This window comes from Pelophylax lessonae (assembly GCF_965119305.1).
Source record: "Pelophylax lessonae genome assembly, chromosome: 12".
NCBI lineage: Eukaryota > Metazoa > Chordata > Amphibia > Anura > Ranidae > Pelophylax > Pelophylax lessonae.
In genome coordinates, this window is record NC_138779.1 from 84,263,133 (window position 1) to 84,281,758 (window position 18,626).

Below are 18,626 nucleotides of genomic sequence, written 5' to 3' on the forward strand. Positions count from 1 at the left end.
GTTACAGTCGCGAGAGTGCTTTGGGAGAAGAATTTCACCCATTAAAGCCTACCCCACAGGTAACACTCTTTTTGCGAGCAAGCTAATTAAAAAGTTACTTCTGCTGCTGAACATTCACAGACATCAAACCACCCTTATCACCCTAAAGGCGATGCTCTCCCTAAAAGATTCAACAGAACCTTGCTTAATTTGCCAGGTACCCTACAGGCTGACGGTAAGCGTACCTGGATCTGCAGTGTTAAAGCCATGGTCCATGCTTAAACCAGGACCAAGCATAAGAGGATGGGATTCTCTCCCTGTTTTCTGATGTTCGGGAGGGAGTCAAGATTACCCAAAGTCCTCCTGCTAGGAGTTTCCACAGATGGCATTAGTCATCAAAGTCATTACCCTCAAATCTGCTTACTGTTTAGCTGAAAAAAATGCATCTCCGTGTGAGATACAGAGATTCGAAACCAGGTGACCAAGTCTTGCTATAGAACTTGAGAGCATCTGGAAAACATAGGCTGGCTGAATGATGACAGAAAGAGATTTTTATAGTGGTAAATAAATTGGCTGGTATCCCAGTATACAAGATAAAGGAAACAGAAGGTAAGATCAAAACATGGCTTAGAAATATTTTGCTACCTAGACCTCAAGACAGTGGTTAAGATGACTCTTCAAAATGTGACTCACCCCAGTTTTAGGCAGAACTCTCATATGATCTTCTTTATATCCATGAGTGATTTGACTATAGTTACTGAGCTCTCTCTCCTCTGAACCGTGAATTTCCAGAGTTTGTGCTTCAGTTAATGAGCATGTTTAATCAGGAACCCAGTGTTTTTACACAGCCAGTGCCATCACTTCCCCTGACTCATAGTCCTACTTCATTCTTGGCGGGATGTGAAGAGAAGGCAGAGAGTCAGACATCCTCAATCCATTTTGACCTATGATAATTTGGAGGGGTGAACCAGGTTTATCACTCAGCTACACTTGTGTCATGCTTGGGTAGGGACATTCTCCAATTTAGTCAACATGTTAGTTGTTTTTGCTTCACCTACCATGTATTGCTACTAACTTCAAGATTTACTAACTAAAGATTTTTACCACTGTGAGTGTGTAGGGATCAGAGCCCTCTACTGTCTATATTTGTGGATACCTGTGCTCTTATTATCACAAATGTATTTATGTACATCACTTTCTGTCTCTGTGTGGGTGGGTAAGAAACCCCTGAGAAAGGAAGCGGAGAGAGAGAGAGAGAGAGAGAGAGAGAGAGGACATAAGCCACATGACCATAAACACACAGTTGCTGTTGCTGTATTTGATCCACACCAGAAGCAGAGACTATTATGCAATTATTCCCTAGTTTCTAATAGTTTAACTGCAGCTGCCCGCACCTTCTTGAGTGTGTGTCTGAATCTTTGTGACAGACGTATTACTGTCCTGTTCTTATTTTCTCACACGCACAGTGCTAAATATGTAGGTCTGTGCTACTGTATGTTTGTAATAGCCAACTTCCAGTATATTAGTAGATTAACTTGTTTATTGCAATAGAGTTTATATGCAGCTCCTCTTATTTTAGTTAACCCTGTTCCTTCTAGTCTGGGATTCTATAGCTAGTTTTAGCTTAGGGTTCAATAAATAGCATAGGCTAGAGCCAGGTTAGGCATCTGACAGCCACATGGTAGTTAGACGGCCGGTTGCATGGCAGATTAGAAGCTACTAGGGACTTAGATGGAGAGTAGATAGGCAAACTCTGAGTTCCAGTGCCATACCAAAGTTTCTGCTGTTGAGAAGCTGCTTCCCAGGCTGGTTGGACAATGGTTGGAGGATCTAACCATCACCGCTGATCTTGTTCATCTTGATCATTGCAATCATTCTTTGCGGGCCCATGCAATTGAACTTTACTGCAACATTCATCTGGAGGTATCTTTATTAATTATACTATATACTATATATACTGGGGTATACTGTACGTGCCCAATTCCATCAGGACTCTTGGACCCTTGCTAATAATACCTGTTTGTAAATTGGATTTATGTACTATTATCTATCTTTTCTTATATAAAGCTTGCATTATTCCCATACTGGTATGCATCTATATACTTTTGGTTAAAGTTATACTGTATGTTGCATGCAGTCATATCTCTGCTCCCAATTACTTTGCTTAGATTACTGGTTCATTTCCCAGGAAAGGAATCCCTTCTGTTCACAGAGACCTTGTCCTGGGTGGAGGCACTGTCAACTTTATTATCAACTCTCTTCCACTTAGCCAAGGTTCTGGTTCTCTCATTTCTCATAACACCCCCAAAAGAGGACTACAGTATCAAATGGAGGGAAGTAAGAAAATGTATGTTGGGGATGTGATAAACTTTGTCAGTCTCAGAAATTTCAGAAAATCTATCACTGAAGGTTGTTGATTTTTTAGCATTCCTGTATGACAACTGAGCAGTCTTTTTTGCATTATAATTATATATGCTATTACACAATATTACCATTTCCATTCTCCTTTCTCTGTTAACACCAGTGTGATGATCATCTCAATGAACAAGAGGGCAATAATGCAGAGCAGATACATGTAATTGTGATTGTTTGTGTCTTCCACAGTGCAACATATCATAAAGATCCCATGTACACCAAAAAAAAAGCGACTGATAAAGGCTGACAGAAACTTCCAGCATTTTGACTTCCAGCAATTTGACTTCATTTTAGCATTGTCCAGTTATCTGCAAAAAATATAAAATAATTTTATATATACTGTGTATATGTATGTGTGTATATATACAGTATATGTGTATATATATATATATATATTTATTATATATATATATATATATATATACACACACACAGTATCTCACAAAAGTGAGTACACCCCTCACCTTTTTTTTAAAATATTTTATTATATCTTTTCAAGTGACAACACTGAAGAAATGACACTTTGCTACAACAAAAGTGAGTATACCCCTAAGTGAAAATGTCCAAATTGGGCCCAATTTGCCATTTTCCCTCCCTGGTGTCATGTGACTCGTTAGTGTTACAAGGTCTCAGGTGTGAATGCGGTGCAGGTATGTTCAATTTGGTGTTATCGCTCTCGCTCTCGCTCTCTCATACTGGTCACTGGAAGTTCAACATGGCACCTCATGGCAAAGAACTCTCTAAGGATCTGAAAAAAGAATTGGTGCACCACGTAAAGATGGCCTAGGCTGTAAGAAGATTGCCGAAACCCTTAAAATGAGCTGCAGCATGGTGGCCAAGACCATACAGTGGTTTACCAGGACAGGTTCCACTCAGAACAGCCTCACCATGGTCGAACAAAGAAGTTGAGTGCACATGCTCAGCATCATATCAAAAGGTTGTCTTTGGGAAGTAGAAGTATGAGTGGTGCCAGCATTGCTGCAGAGGTTGAAGGTGTGCGGGGGGGGTCAGCCTGTCAGTGCTAAAACCATACGCTTCACACTGCAACATATTGGTCTGCATAACTGTCGTCCCAGAAGGAAGCGTCTTCTAAAGATGATGCACAAGAAAGCCGGCAAACAGTTTGTTGAAGACAAGCAGACTAAGGACATGGATTGCTGGAACCATGTCCTGTGGTCTGATGAGACCAAGATAAACTTATTTGGTTCAGATGGTGTCAAACGTGTAAGGAGGCAATCAGGTGAGGAGTACAAAGACAAGTGTGTCGTGCCTACTGTCAAGCATGTTGGGAGTGTCATGGTCTGGGGCTGCATGGGTGCTGCCGGCACTGGAGAGCTACAGTTTATTAAAGGGAACCATGAATGCCAACATGTAATGTGACATACTGAGGCAGAGCATGATCCCCTCCCTTTCAGAGACTGGGCCGCAGGGCAGTATTCCAACATAATAACGACCCAAAACACACCTCCAAGACGACCACTGCCTTGCTGAAGAAGCTGAGGGTAAAGGTGATGGACTTACCAAGCATGACTCTTGAGCATCTGTTGGTCATCCTCAAGGTCTCTAACATCCATCAGCTCCGTGATGTCGTCATGGAGGAGGGGAAGAGGACTCCAGGGGCAACCTGTGAAGCTCTGGTGAACTCCATGCCCAAGAGGGTTAAGGCAGTGCTGGAAAATAATGGTGGCCATACAAAATATTGACACTTTGGGCCCAATTTGGACATTTTCACTTAGGGGTGTACTCACTTTTGTTGCCAGCGGTTTAGACATTAATGGCTGTGTGTCCAGTTATTTTGAGGGGACAGCAAGTTTATACTGTTATACAAGCTGTACACTAATTACTTTACATTGTAGCAAAGTGTAATTTCTTCAGTGTTGTCGCATGAAAAGATATAACAAAATATTTACAAAAAATGTGAGGGTGTACTCACTTTTGTTAGATACTGTGTGTGTATATATATATATATATATATATATACACACATTTGGCATATACCTATAATTTTTACATAAGCTAAATTACTGTTTGTTAAAAAGGAAATCTGGGAAATGCTAATGCTATCCAGCAAACAGTATAGCTGTGCAGCATATGTTTAGGTAGACTCTCCCTCGCTCCTACCACCTAGTACCCCACTGCCATAAATTTTGAGGTTGGTCCAGACCACATATTCCCTTTTTGTCCTCCTTGTGGAACATATCAAGATTGAGTTCTCTTACCTTTGTCGGTTTACTGTTAGATGTCAGCTTCTGGATCTCTGGCAGAGCCATGAGCGGTGATGGGTTTTTCTGAGTTACATGATGATTCCAGGCTCCCTAGCTATCAGCAGGGTGGTATTCATGGCACACAAAAGATGAGGATTGATGTTTTCAGCTATCCGTGGGACTGTGTCACACCATATTCCCAGCTATCAGTGAGATAGTTCCAGGATGATACTGGATTCCCCAGCTAGCGGGGTGATATTCATGGCACACTTGCGATGAGGAGCATATCCAAAAGCACTCCCAACCATCAGCCAGACTGTTTGACCAAATGCCCTTCTAACAGCAGGTGGTCCAGGGTATACCCAGCATGTGCATCATTCACCCTGGGGAAGAGGTCCAGGATGCATGAGTATGTGAGGCAGTCTGAAGTGGGCATGAGGCACTTGACCGGACTGCATGTGGGCTACTTAAGAAGTGATTCCACTTTTGTTAAAAAAAATCAAATGGAGATAACTATCCTCTCTGTGTGATCTATGTACATTGCAGAATTTTATTAAGTTTGAGGATTCCTACTTTTTATTTTTCTGCTCTCGACAAATAACTATTTATGTCCCCCTTTCTGTATAGCAAGGTTTAATTCATTAGCTACCTGGTGGAATCACAGTGCTCTGATGTGAGAAGTTGCGGTGTCAGCAACCCTTCAGCAGTGGTTAACCCTTTCTGTTTTTTTCTCACAAAACTAACAAACAACTATTGCATTGCATTTTCTGACAGCTTGGGAAACTTCAGCAGCTGCAGTTTGAAATGGGTAGGCAATTTTTAGTATCATGAAATTACTAGATTGCTTGAGTAGCAATCATACAAGGTACATGTTGTAGAATTTTTTTCTTATTAACGTGGAATTCTCCTTTAAACTTGTGCAGTGACGTGTTTCTTTTACTGCTATTAATCACTGCTATGACTGCTCTCTGTGGGCTGCTAGCTAGGGGAGCAAGCATCTTTCATTCTGATACTTTTACTTGGTTTGTCAGTCCTTGTGTGGACCTCTTAGGGTTGTACACTCTTTACCTTCTTGTATTTCTTACTGCAATTTTTCAGCAAAAAACTTGTGCTTACTGTGTTGAACCACTAAATGCTACTTCATCCTTGTAGGCAGCCAACATCTAGAACGTAGGGGCATCTTTCAGGTATGTTTTTTTTCTTTTAGGTGAATGGAAAGCTAGGCCCTTGATTTTAACAATTTACCGACCACCCCACGCAGATTTACTGCGGCAGGGCGGCTCGGCTGCGCATAATCTCGTAGATCTACGGGATTATGTGCACCCGGATTAGAAACAGCGGGAGCCAAAGTGGGGGAGGAGCGGGCACGATCGTCGCCGGCCTCGCGCAATCTTCACAGAAACTGACAGGAGAGCCGTCTGCCTATGTAAACAAAGCAGGTGGCTCTTCTATCACACAGGCACAGTGATATCTGTGTTTCAGCTAAGCTGAGACACCAATCTCTTTGTTCCTGTCACAGAGCCCTCCCCTCCCCCCACAGTTAGCAAGCACATATAGGGAACACATTTAACCCCTTGATCACCCCAAGTGTTAACCCCTTCCCTGCCAGTATCATTTATACAGTAACAGTGCATATTATTTAGCACTGATTACTGTATTAATGTCATTGGTCCCCAAAAAATGTCAAAAATGTCAGTTGGGGATCCGATCTGTCCGCCCCAATGTCGCAGTCCCACTAAAAATTGCTGATCGCTGCCATTACTAATAAAACAAAAAAAAATAAATAAAAAGTACAAAAATCTATACCATAGTTTGTAAACGCTATAACTTTTGCGCAAACCAATTAACCTCCTTGGTGGTATTCCCGAGTGTGGCTCGGGGTTAACTTTCAGTACCAAAAGCGGTAACCCCGAGCCACACTTGGGATTACCCCAGAATCCCACTCACCTTCCCTGCGATCCCCCTCTGTCCTCCCCGCTGTCCTCCCCGGTGTCCTCACACTCTCTCCCTGCTCTGTGCACGGCTGATTGCCGACACTTGCCTTCTGGTTCCCTTCCCTGAGAGCGTTGCGACGCAGGGGGGTGGAACCGGCGGCAAATTCAAAAGTGTAAATATACAAATGACATGATACAAAGCTGTGATCCTAACAGATTACACTGTATCATGCCATTTCAGCACAGGATTGCACCTGGTGACTTTTCCAGTGCCCTGCCTGTGCTTTTCCAGTGCTTTGTGCCTGGAAATTTTTGAACGACCATGGCGCCCAAAAAGCGTTCTTTTTTGCGCAAAATCACTTTTAGACGAACTGGAAAACATCGACAGTGAAACGGAGTTACTTGAAGAACTGAGCGATAGCGATTTGTGGGAAAATTCGTCATCAGGTACGGAAAGTGACCACAGCGACAATTCTGATGTCTCTTTCTGGCACATAGCTTGTGGAATTCGGGAAGTATATCAAATAATTCTTCAGAATTTCCAACGGAGCTATGTGCCAGAAAGAGACATCAAAATCGTCGCTGTCATCACTTTCCGTACCTGATGACGAATTTTCCCACAAATCGCTATCGCTCAGTTCTTCAAGTAACTCTGTCGCTGTTTTCCAGTTCGCCTTAAAGTGCTTTTGCGGAAAAAGAGTGCTTTTTGGACACCATGGTCATTTTCAATTTTCCAGGCACAGGCAGGGCTCTGAAAAAGTCACCAGGTGCAATCCTGTGTTGAAAAGGCATGATACAGTGTAATCCGTTAGGATCACAGCTTTGTATCATGTCATTTAGTGTATTTACATTTTTTAAATTGCCGCCGGTTCCACCCCCCTTGCGTCGCAATGCTCGGGAAGGGAACCGGAAGACAGGTGCCGGCATCGGCCGAGCACACAGTGGGAGGATGGCGGGGGATCACAGGGGAAGGTGAGTTTTAAAATGTAAAACAACAGATTTCCATGCAAAACAATGTACCACTTTTAGCACAGAAATCTGGACATAATCCGACCGCCAGGGAGGTTAAAATATGCTTTTTGGGATTTTATTTACCAAAAATATGTAGCAGAATACAAATTGGCCTAAACTGATAAAAAATGTTATTTTTTTTATTTTTTATTGGCAATGTTTTATAGCAGAAAGTAAAAAATATTTTTTTGTTTACAGCGCAAAATCTAAAAACCACAGAGGTGATCAACCACCAAAAGAAAGCTCTATTTGTGGGAAAAAAAGGACATCAACTGTATTTAGGTACAGCGTCGCACGACCACGCAATTGTTAGTTAAAGTAACGCAGTGCCGAATCACAAAAAATGACCTGGTCATTTAGGGTGGTAAAACTTGAGTTGAAGTGGTTAAAGTAGTTAGAAAACCTCAGATATGAAATATGAACAAAGCATATCCCTCTATAGTGTGTACTTATCTCAAATAAGGGCACTAAGTGTAATTTCTATATTCTGCTTCATTCCTTTCCTCTCAGCATGAATCCCTTCTGACAGGATTTCCTGACACCAAAAGAAAAAAGGTGACAGGGGAAAGATCCCTAGCACACAGCCTGTGATTGACTGCCTCCGCTCTGATTGGAGAGAAGTGGTGATTTGTCCCTTCTCTCCAATCAGCTCTCAGAGCTCTCCTCAGCAGAGCTCAGTGAATAATGTCAGCTCTCCGCCCCCCTTTTTGAACGCTCAGACAAGCTTTAAAAATTCTGGACTTTAAACAGATGTAGAGAAGAGAGGACTGCAGATAAACAGGTACACATTATTTAAGAAGATTTGTGTTATCTCTGTGTATCACTTGAGGCCAGTCACTTCACTGGGTATACAGTATAAGGGTTTAGAACCACTTTGACTACTCCCCGCCCGCCGTATTGTAAAATGATGGCGGGGCGGTGCGGCTCTCGTTCTGGGCGGACGTCATATGACATCAGCCCATTTCAACAGGGTATGTGCGTGATCAGAAGCCTGCATCATGGCACAGCTGCATCACCGACAGGGGTCAACAGCCAATGATCACGGCTGTTTACCATGTGATCGGCCGTGATCCATTCACAGCAGATCACAGTTGGTACTTCCCCCTTTTGAACGGCGCATGCACGCGTTCGGGAGCGCACTGCGCAGCGATGTAGGTGGCGGCGTGTTACCAGGAACACAGCTTGTCACCGACAGTGGTAAACAGCCAATGACTGTGGCTGTTTACCATGTGATTGTCCATGATCAATTCACAGCCCATCACAAATGTAAACACAGAGCGGTAACTGGCTGTTACCAGCTCTTCTGTCCTCACACACCGTTTCCAGTGTGAGGAGAAAAGAGCCAGGGATCAGTGAGTTACAGATTTGTGTTTGTCAATGACCTGCGCCAAGCACACAAATAAAGTGAACCTGTTACATCACCCCATCAGCAGTGTACAGTTGTAATGTTCTGGTACCTCTGGTACCCTTGTTCCATATTTCTCTCTTACTAAATTGCGTCCTATCTTGTTATCCAAGAGACGCCTACACCTTTAAGACCGGATGACATCATTGCTGAGCGCCGCTATGAGCGGCTATTTCAATCGCCGGCTTTCTCTCACTCATTGCTCGTTCAAACCACATGTTCACCGCACCTTCTCCTGTGAAGTCGGAGCTGCTGACATTTCCCTTTGCTGAACTGAAGCCGGAACCTCGCTGCTGATCCGTATCTCACTACGGGATCACCTCTCTCTAATGGACACTGTTACTACTAACCTATCTAAGTGATAAGTACCCCACAGGGGATTCCTTACTAACCAATCTCCTACTGTCATCTACTGCAATTACCAGGACTATCTGTATCTATCTATTCCCTATCATCTGCATAGACTGTTAGCTCTTGGGACTACCTTCAACTATCCTTGCACTAGGTTACTCTGTCTAAGTATACTCCATCTGTGTCCTCTTACCATCTGCACTATACTTGACATCAGAACCTATCTGCTTTACCATCACCTGCAACTCTCCTAATACTACTCCTAGTGCTCACCATACAATAGCCTGTCTCTCATCTATACATTCTCATATATTCTATCCCTCCATTAAACATCTGATTGAGTAGACGTATATTGCATAACAGGCTGTGCACTGTGATGAAGTCCTGAGAGTTGGATATGTTTGTTCAACAGAATCTTTACAAGGCTACTGAGTGTAATAATTCTGCAGCTGTAAATCCATCCACTAACAAAAACGCATGAACGTTACAGATTGAACGAGCCTTAAAAAAAAAAAATATGGATTCAGCAGAATTACCCACTCATGTACTACAATTAAAACAGCAAGTAGAGGCATTGATCCTTGCGCTTACAGAGGTACAAAACGAAAATCAGACCTTGAGACAGCAGGTTGGCCGTCTCACACAGCTTTCTGCTGCTCAGCCCCGTGAGCCTAAGATAAACCCTCCTCTAGTGTTTTCTGGTGATCGGAGCAAATTTCGTGAATTTAAAAACGCATGTCGATTGCTTTTTTTGTTAAAACCTCTAACCTACACCACTGACCAAATTAAGGTTTGTACCGTCATCTCCTATTTATCGGGTGAACCCCGGGCCTGGGCAGACACTCTCTTTGAAAAGGATGATCCACTCCTTAATTCTTACCCTTTATTCCTAGCACAACTCGCTAGTTTATATGAAGACCCCAATAAGCAGAGTACCGCTGATACCCAATTACGGGCCTTAAAACAAGGAAGGAGACCTGTTGAAGATTTCGCGACAAATTTTAAAAGATGGTCCCCTGATTCAGGGTGGAACGACACATCTTTGCGAACGCAGTTTAGACTCGGCCTATCTGAGGCCGTTAAAGACGAGCTCGCCCGAGCGGATTTACCTGGCACTCTGGAGGGACTGATACAGACCAGTATCAATATTGACAGACGACTACGAGAAAGAAAGGCTGAAAAGATGGGCTCACCATTATCCAGTCCTTCTCGGATGTTGCCTGCTGACCCTACTCCTATGGAAGTAGGAATGATACGCCCACCTCTGACCCTTTCTGAACGTGCCAGGAGGAAAACCGAACATCTTTGCATGTACTGCGCATCCCCGAATCATTTGATAAGCGGCTGTCCCCTTGTCCGCAGAAAAGAGGGTGAGTGTTCAAATGTCTTGCTAGGGGGACTCACAACTTCCTTTTCTAATCCTTATCTTTTTGTTCATTTAACATTGCAGTGGGACCAAACTAGGATCACCACCAAGGCTATGATCGACACAGGATCTTGTGGAAACTACATTGACATTTGTTTTGTCTCCCTTAATAAAATACCTATTGTTTCAAAACCCAAACCTGTCTCCGTTAGTTTTATTAACGGTACCCCTTTATCCTCTGGTCCTATCACCAGTCAGACACAGGCACTCCTTGTAACTGCTGACGAGTCTCATGTGGAGACCACCACCTTTGATGTATTAACTTCACCACATTTTCCAATCATTTTGGGACTTCCCTGGTTACACATACATCAACCAATCATCGATTGGAAAACAAGAACGCTAGCCTTCTCTTCTCACTATTGTGAAACGATGTGTAATCTCCCCACATATGATAGGATCCTGTCTGTAGTGCCGGATGACATTATACCCAAGTGTTATCAGGATTTATCGGAGGTTTTCCTTGAGAAAAACGCTCAAATGCTACCTCCCCATAAGGACTATGATTGTTGTATCGATCTACTCCCTAATAGCAAGTTGCCTTTCGGACATGTTTATCCTCTCTCACAGGATGAACTCTCTCATCTTAAGGAGTATCTGGATGAGAACTTGGCAAAAGGATTCATCCAACCTTCTACTTCCTCCACTGCTGCTGGACTCTTCTTTGTCCGCAATAAGGATTCTAGCCTTAGGCCTATCATTGATTTCAGACAATTAAATGCCATTACAATAAAGGCTCGTTATCTTTTACCTCTTATTCCTGAACTTATCGAACAGGTGCGTGGAGCTTCTTTCTTTTCAAAATTGGACCTAAAAGGGGCATACAATTTAATTCGAATCCGTAAAGGGGATGAATGGAAGACGGCATTCAGAACCAGATACGGACTGTTTGAGTACCTTGTAATGCCATTTGGGCTATGTAATGCTCCCGCAGCCTTCCGGCTAGTCGTGAAAGCGGATGCGCTTTCACGACTAGCCGAGAAAGATTGTACGAGGTTCCCTCAGTTCCTATAATACCACTTGAACGTATTATCGGTGTTGTTCGCTCCCTGAAGGAGGAGATTTTGCACAGCATAGGACTGGACTCACCTCCACCACAACTAACTACTGACGCAGAAGGCTTCCTCTACTACAACGATAAATTATACATACCCCCTACTATGCGAACCAAGATCTTGGAATTGTCGCATGATGTACCTATGGCAGGACATATGGGTATGACTAAAACTTTCAATCTACTTACTAGGCAGTTTTGGTGGCCAGACATGAAGACAACCGTAAAAAAGTTCGTTTCATCTTGTGATATCTGTGCAAGGTCTAAAATTGACAACACGAAACCATCGGGGTTACTTTGTAGTTTACCGATACCCCAGGTTCCGTGGGAAGTGGTATCCTTAGACTTCATAGTGGAACTACCACCTTCCAAAGGATTCAACACCATCTTGGTGTCAGTGGACCATCTGACCAAGATGGCACATTTCACTCCTATCCGAAAACTACCTTCATCCAAACAAACAGCGGAATTACTTGTGAAACATGTCTTTAAGTTACATGGTATTCCAAAAACACTGCTGTCTGACCGTGGTTCACAATTCATCTCAAAGTTTTGGCTAGCTCTATGTCAGATACTACGAATAGAGCGTAAACTTACTTCTCCCTACCACCCTCAGACCAACGGACAGACAGAGAGAGTTAACCAGTGCACTGAACAGTATCTGCGTTGCTATACTTCGTATCTACAGGACGATTGGGCAGATCTCCTCCCGCTGGCAGAATTCGCCTATAACAACGCGACTCATAGCACTACTAAACAAAGTCCATTTTACCTAAATTACGGGTTTCATCCCACACTCCTTCCACCACGTATCTTGCCATCAAGTAATCCAGTGGCATCTGATTATCTTGCCCAGATAAAGGATTCTCTGGGATTACTCAACAATACCATATCACATGCTCATAGCCAACAAAAGAGGTACTACAACCTCCGTAGGAAACCCTCTCCCCAATATGCCATTGGGGATCTTGTTTGGCTTTCTACAAAAAATCTGAGATTAAAAATCCCTAGTAAAAAACTTGGACCTCTATTTCTGGGACCTTTCCCAATAGAGAAGCTTATTGGAAACGCTGCAGTACAACTCACATTACCAACAGACCTCAAGATACATCCCATCTTCCATGTGTCGCTACTGAAGCCCCATGTTCCTAACCAAGGAATAAGGCCTACTATCTCACCTCCACCTCCTGTACAAGTGGAAGGTGGAGAAGAATTTGAGATAAAAGAGATTTTGGATTCCCGTTTCCATAGAAGAAGACTCCAGTATCTTGTACGATGGAAGAACTATGGGCCCCAAGATGACACCTGGCTGGATACCTCCGATATACATGCCCCTAAACTGATTCGCAATTTCCACTCGAAATATCCAGAAAAACCAGTTCTAGAGGCCTTCCGGAGCCGGCCTTAAGGGGGGGTACTGTAATGTTCTGGTACCTCTGGTACCCTTGTTCCATATTTCTCTCTTACTAAATTGCGTCCTATCTTGTTATCCAAGAGACGCATACACCTTTAAGACCGGATGACATCATTGCTGAGCGCCGCTATGAGCGGCTATTTCAATCGCCGGCTTTCTCTCACTCATTCCTCGTTCAAACCACATGTTCACCGCACCTTCTCCTGTGAAGTCGGAGCTGCTGACATTTCCCTTTGCTGAACTGAAGCCGGAACCTCGCTGCTGATCCGTATCTCGCTACGGGATCACCTCTCTCTAATGGACACTGTTACTACTAACCTATCTAAGTGATAAGTACCCCACAGGGGATTCCTTACTAACCAATCTCCTACTGTCATCTACTGCAATTACCAGGACTATCTGTATCTATCTATTCCCTATCATCTACATAGACTGTTAGCTCTTGGGACTACCTTCAACTATCCTTGCACTAGGTTACTCTGTCTAAGTATACTCCATCTGTGTCCTCTTACCATCTGCACTATACTTGACATCAGAACCTATCTGCTTTACCATCACCTGCAACTCTCCAAATACTACTCCTAGTGCTCACCATACAATAGCCTGTCTCTCATCTATACATTCTCATATATTCTATCCCTCCATTAAACATCTGATTGAGTAGATGTATATTGCATAACAGGCTGTGCACTGTGATGAAGTCCTGAGAGTTGGATATGTTTGTTCAACAGAATCTCTACAAGGCTACTGAGTGTAATAATTCTGCAGCTGTAAATCCATCCACTAACAAAAACGCATGAACGTTACAACAGTCCTTATCAGTGCCCAGCAGTGTTACTGTCCCCCCAGCGTAGATGTCACCTAATAGTCACCACATCAGTACCCATCATTGCCCATAAAGTGCACCTGTCACTCATCAGTGCCCATAAAACGCACATGTCACTCATCTTTGCTCATAAAATGCACCTGTCACCCATCAGCGCCCATAAAGTGCACCTGTCACTATCAGAGACTGCCATCAGTTACCATCAGCGGTGCACCTGTCATCCATCAGTGACCGTCACCTGTCACCCATCAGTGATCATCACCTGTCACCCATCAGTGACCATCACCTGTCACCCATCAGTGATCGTCATCAGTCACCCATCAGTGACCGTCATCTGTGACTGTCATTAGTCACCCATTAGTGACCATTGCCGGTCACCCATCAGTGACCATCACCTGTCACCTATCAGTGCCAATTAAGTGCACCGGTCACCATCAGAGACTGCCACCAGAGACCATCAGCAGTGCACCTGTCATCCATCAGTGACCATCGCCTGTCACCAGTCACCCATCAGTGACCATCATCACTCACCCATCAGTGAAAGTCACCTGCTGATGGGTGAGACTGTATTTTTATATGTCAGCCTTCTTCTGATATGGGTCTTCATACACCCCTCTAGTGCCACTATTACCTCCTCTTTTACAAGTCTTTTCAAAAAGAACTTAGGCTGGCAAGCCTTTGTCTCTCAGACAAGATCTTCTTGAGTGCAGTGCTCAACACTTGTCTTGAGAGGATAAGAGTAATCAGCCTGAGTTGCTTTCTCTAAACTAATATCTACACTCCCAGAGGATTGCTCACTATCATCGTTTACAACAGGATTTGAGTAAAGCTTGTTCCGTTTTGACTGATTTGACATCTGTTGCTTCAGTCCTCAGGTCCAGTATAGCCTGGACTGGTACACCAGCCTGATTTTTATACTGATCTTCATTTGTCTAGGGGGGCAGATCTCTGCACTCCCTGTCATCTCCAATGTCTCATTTGTGAAATATCCTTTACTCCTTTACTCATCCAATACCTTAAAGGGATGCTATATCTTAGAATCGAGGGATGGCAAAAACTCCCTAAGTGGGATTTACCACTTGCTCTGGACTTCTTTGCCAGCTCCAAACGGGAACACTTTTAGCTCACCTTGAGTAAAGGCTGAGCCATTAAGAAAGCCTCTCTAAAGGTGATCACAAAGGGCTTTAGGCTATGCAGGACCATATGGCTGCCTGAAGCTCCAGATGGGATTACCTTCATTGCAGTTTGAATAATGACTAAGCCATGAAGACAGCCTCTCTAAGGGTTGTACCATCAGGCATAGAGTTTGACAGGATCAGGGACTGAAAGGGACCCTTTTTTGTCAGGTAATGTTTATACTCATACTGTGATGCAATCCAAGGTGCTGCAGCACAAAAAACTGTTCTCCTCACATACAGAACTACTAAGTCTTACTGATTTTTAACTAAATACTGGGATACATAGAGCTTGCTGACAACCTAAGGCTTTGTTAATGTGGTTGTAAGCGCTGAAGGTTTTTTTATCCTAATGCATTCTCTGCATTACAATATCAGTGCCCAACAGCCCTCTTTCATAACGCTTACCTGAATCCTGTATCAATCCACCTTCTGTCACCTCTGACAAGTCACATGGCTTGCGGACTAGCTGGTTGCTTGTGCAGTATGGTAGTCATTAGTAGTGCCAATCTAGCATCCTTCGAATAGCTTCACTGCATGCTAGACATTTGTACTGCATCTTCTCTATTTCATTTTGTGCCTTAAAAAGGACTGTTCTTGTGATATATGTATGCACTCCTTTTAGATTGTCCTCAAGTAACTTCAGATGAGGCAAAGTTATATAACAATAAACATTCTTTACTTGAAAAGGTGTGAAAAGTCCTTTAAAGTCCTTGAGTCAACAGCAGAAGTCAACACCCCTGGAATCCCAAGTGGGCTTTACAAGGGGTGTTTACAATAAGTGCAAAATAGTGGATCACATCCTTAGCAGCACGTTCCTCCTTCTTTAGGGCTCCATTCACACCATGGCGTTCGGGATTGCGGATGGAATCGCAGCGATTCTTCCTCTGATCCTGAATTGCCACAAAACGTGGGACGGGCTTGCGATCCCCGTTAATTTCAATGGCACCCCTATCACGGCGCAATTTGGCCATGATTGTTGCCCGACAAATTACGGTAAAATCGTGCAAAAAGATTTGCGGGACGCCTGTCTCCCAAAAGAAGTTCTGTAATCCAGAACGCCATGTTGTGAACAGAGCCTTATGTGTTTGTCCCAGAAGAAGGCTTTACTCTCCTGAGAAAACCTGACAGCAGAGTTAACCCTTACCTTTCAGAGAGTACTACCTCATCAGGGCAAACACATCTAAACAGTGATACATGGTTACACTAATTTCTAACCACATACATAAACTACAAAATAGTAAAACATTTTTAACCAACATGAAATATTTAACATCCACCTGCTTAAACACAGAGCAGGTAAGTATAACATGTTGTTCAAAAAAATGAGACAATTGTGAGTTTTAGGCCTTCTCTGGCAGAATCAGAGGAAGGAGATATTATCCAGAATCATCACTAGGACGTGTCAGCTAGCCAACTGGCTTATAGGGCTAAATGCTTGGTTCCTACACAAGTGATGAGAACAGACTCAACCAGGAGTGTGTTGACTTAGTAGGCTCCGTGTAACAGGGTGCCAGTACTAGCTGCAAAGTGATGACATGATCCTCCAAAACAGTTCTGACTTATTGTGGTATAAAGCTAGGCTTCTTCTGGTATTTTTGGCTTTAGGGTTTCTGTTAGCTAGAGTTGTGATTGAAACCTTACTTTTTTCTACAACCCACCCTTGTTAGACAGATGCTGTCATGGAGTCCGTTGGGGTGTCAATTCACGAGCAACCAAACAATCTAATACACAGGCTTGTTTCTTTAGCAATGGCTTAAGTTTTGGTAGTTAATCTCCCCCATTTTAAATAGGGGGCTTAATTGCAACATATAACTCTTTTAATTTAAAAGTTGAGAAAGGGATGGGTCATATGTGATGTCATGATATGGGCATATCATATGGGTTTGTGATGTCACATCGTCGGCCGAGCATATGGGGGGGCAGCAATTTTTATTTTGCCTAGGGCGCCAAAAATCCTTGCACCGGCCCTGTGCATCACTAACCTGCAGATTGGAAAATCCAAATAAAGGACGGAAGTCCGAATTTGCATACTTGTTCTGGTTTACCTATGAAAAGTATGGAAGCAAGAGAGTCAACATGAACACCAAGGAACTTGCAGGAGACGGGAACAAGGCAGCCCCTAATGTTGTCAAAGGAAAGACTCCTTTTAAACAGATTTTTCTGAGTTTGCTATAATTTTTTTTTATTACTGCCATGTCATTATATTTATAAAATTACAGGAAATGCACATTTGAGAGGTGTTTTAACTAGAAATCGAAAAGCCGATATAAATCAAAGCCGATATATCGAGGGCCGATATGCACTTTCCCGGATATATCGGAATCGGCCTTTTGATTTACCGATATTGCCAATATTTCGGGAAAGTGCATGTACTGGGTTGATGCATCACCCCGGTACCAGTGTCCATAGCCGACGGTCGGCTGTCTTGTAATGACAACCGATGCGCCTGAGAAGCCACTCGGCTGTCATTCCAAGGAGCGGGAGGGGACGCGCCCCCCTCCCGCCGCCTTCTGAGGCTGGCCCGGGTCTCCTGTCCCACCGGGAGACCCGGGCATCCTACCTTCACCGCCGCCGTCTGACCGGGTCTCCATTTTTTTAAATTCGGCAGCGCCGAGTACTGGGAAGTGATGTCATGAAATGACATCACTTCTGGGTACTGGCGGCGCCGAATTCGAAAACGTACAGCATTCAAAACAGCCAAACTTGGCGTTTTGAATGCTTTTAAGTGCAGAGGAGGAGTTTGGGGTCTTTTAGACCCCCAGATCCCTCCACCACAGTATCTGTAGACATTAAAAAAAAAAAAAAAACGGATATCGGCCGATACTGATATCCGATGACCAAAAAATTGGTATCGGCGGTAAAAAAACAATATCGATTGATCCCTAGTTTTAACCACCTCATAGCTGAACCCCCTTAAGCTGCAAAGGCAGGTGGATGAGGGTTTACACATGCCATGGCAAAAATTATCCCCACTGTTGCATTTGGCAGGCATTGATGCGGGGTTCAAGTAGTTAAAACATGCAGTGAAGAAGCGATATCAACTCTTCCCCACCTGTCAAATGTACTGTGCAGATGGGTCAGTTCAGGTGGCAGCCAAGGTCAACAAACAGGCAAAAGTTCGGTCCAGGAAGCAGGTAGAAATGTAGTGTATATATTGGACAGGACAGGCAGCAGGAAGGGGCAACATTGCACTGATGTGGCAGCGATCAGCAACAGGTTGCTGGATGCACTGTGTATAGGGAACTAATACTTGCACAGCTAATGCTTGTGCACATACTCATGCAACTAATGCTTCTGCAAGCACGCAGAAGGACTCTGGCTAGTAACTAATGTACACTGACATGTTGTCGCATCTGTGTGCACCGGCGCGCACACCCAATTCCGGCAGTAGCACCAAGCTAGCTGCTTAAAGGAGGTCCTGATTCGTGC

At 43.6% G+C, this 18,626-nt stretch overlaps 1 protein-coding gene across 1 annotated transcript in view; it reads right to left on the reverse strand.

Moving 5' to 3' along the window:
* Positions 1-2,683, reverse strand: part of LOC309568873 (transmembrane protein 26-like) — a gene marked incomplete at both ends in the record, with an annotated part of 46,733 nt that extends 44,050 nt beyond the window's left edge. Inside the window, one exon of the mRNA XM_082274657.1 lies at positions 2,472-2,683. Coding sequence (XP_082130783.1) covers positions 2,472-2,683 — 212 coding nt within the window. The remainder of the gene's footprint in view (positions 1-2,471) is intronic.
* Positions 2,684-18,626: the final 15,943 nt, after the last annotated feature.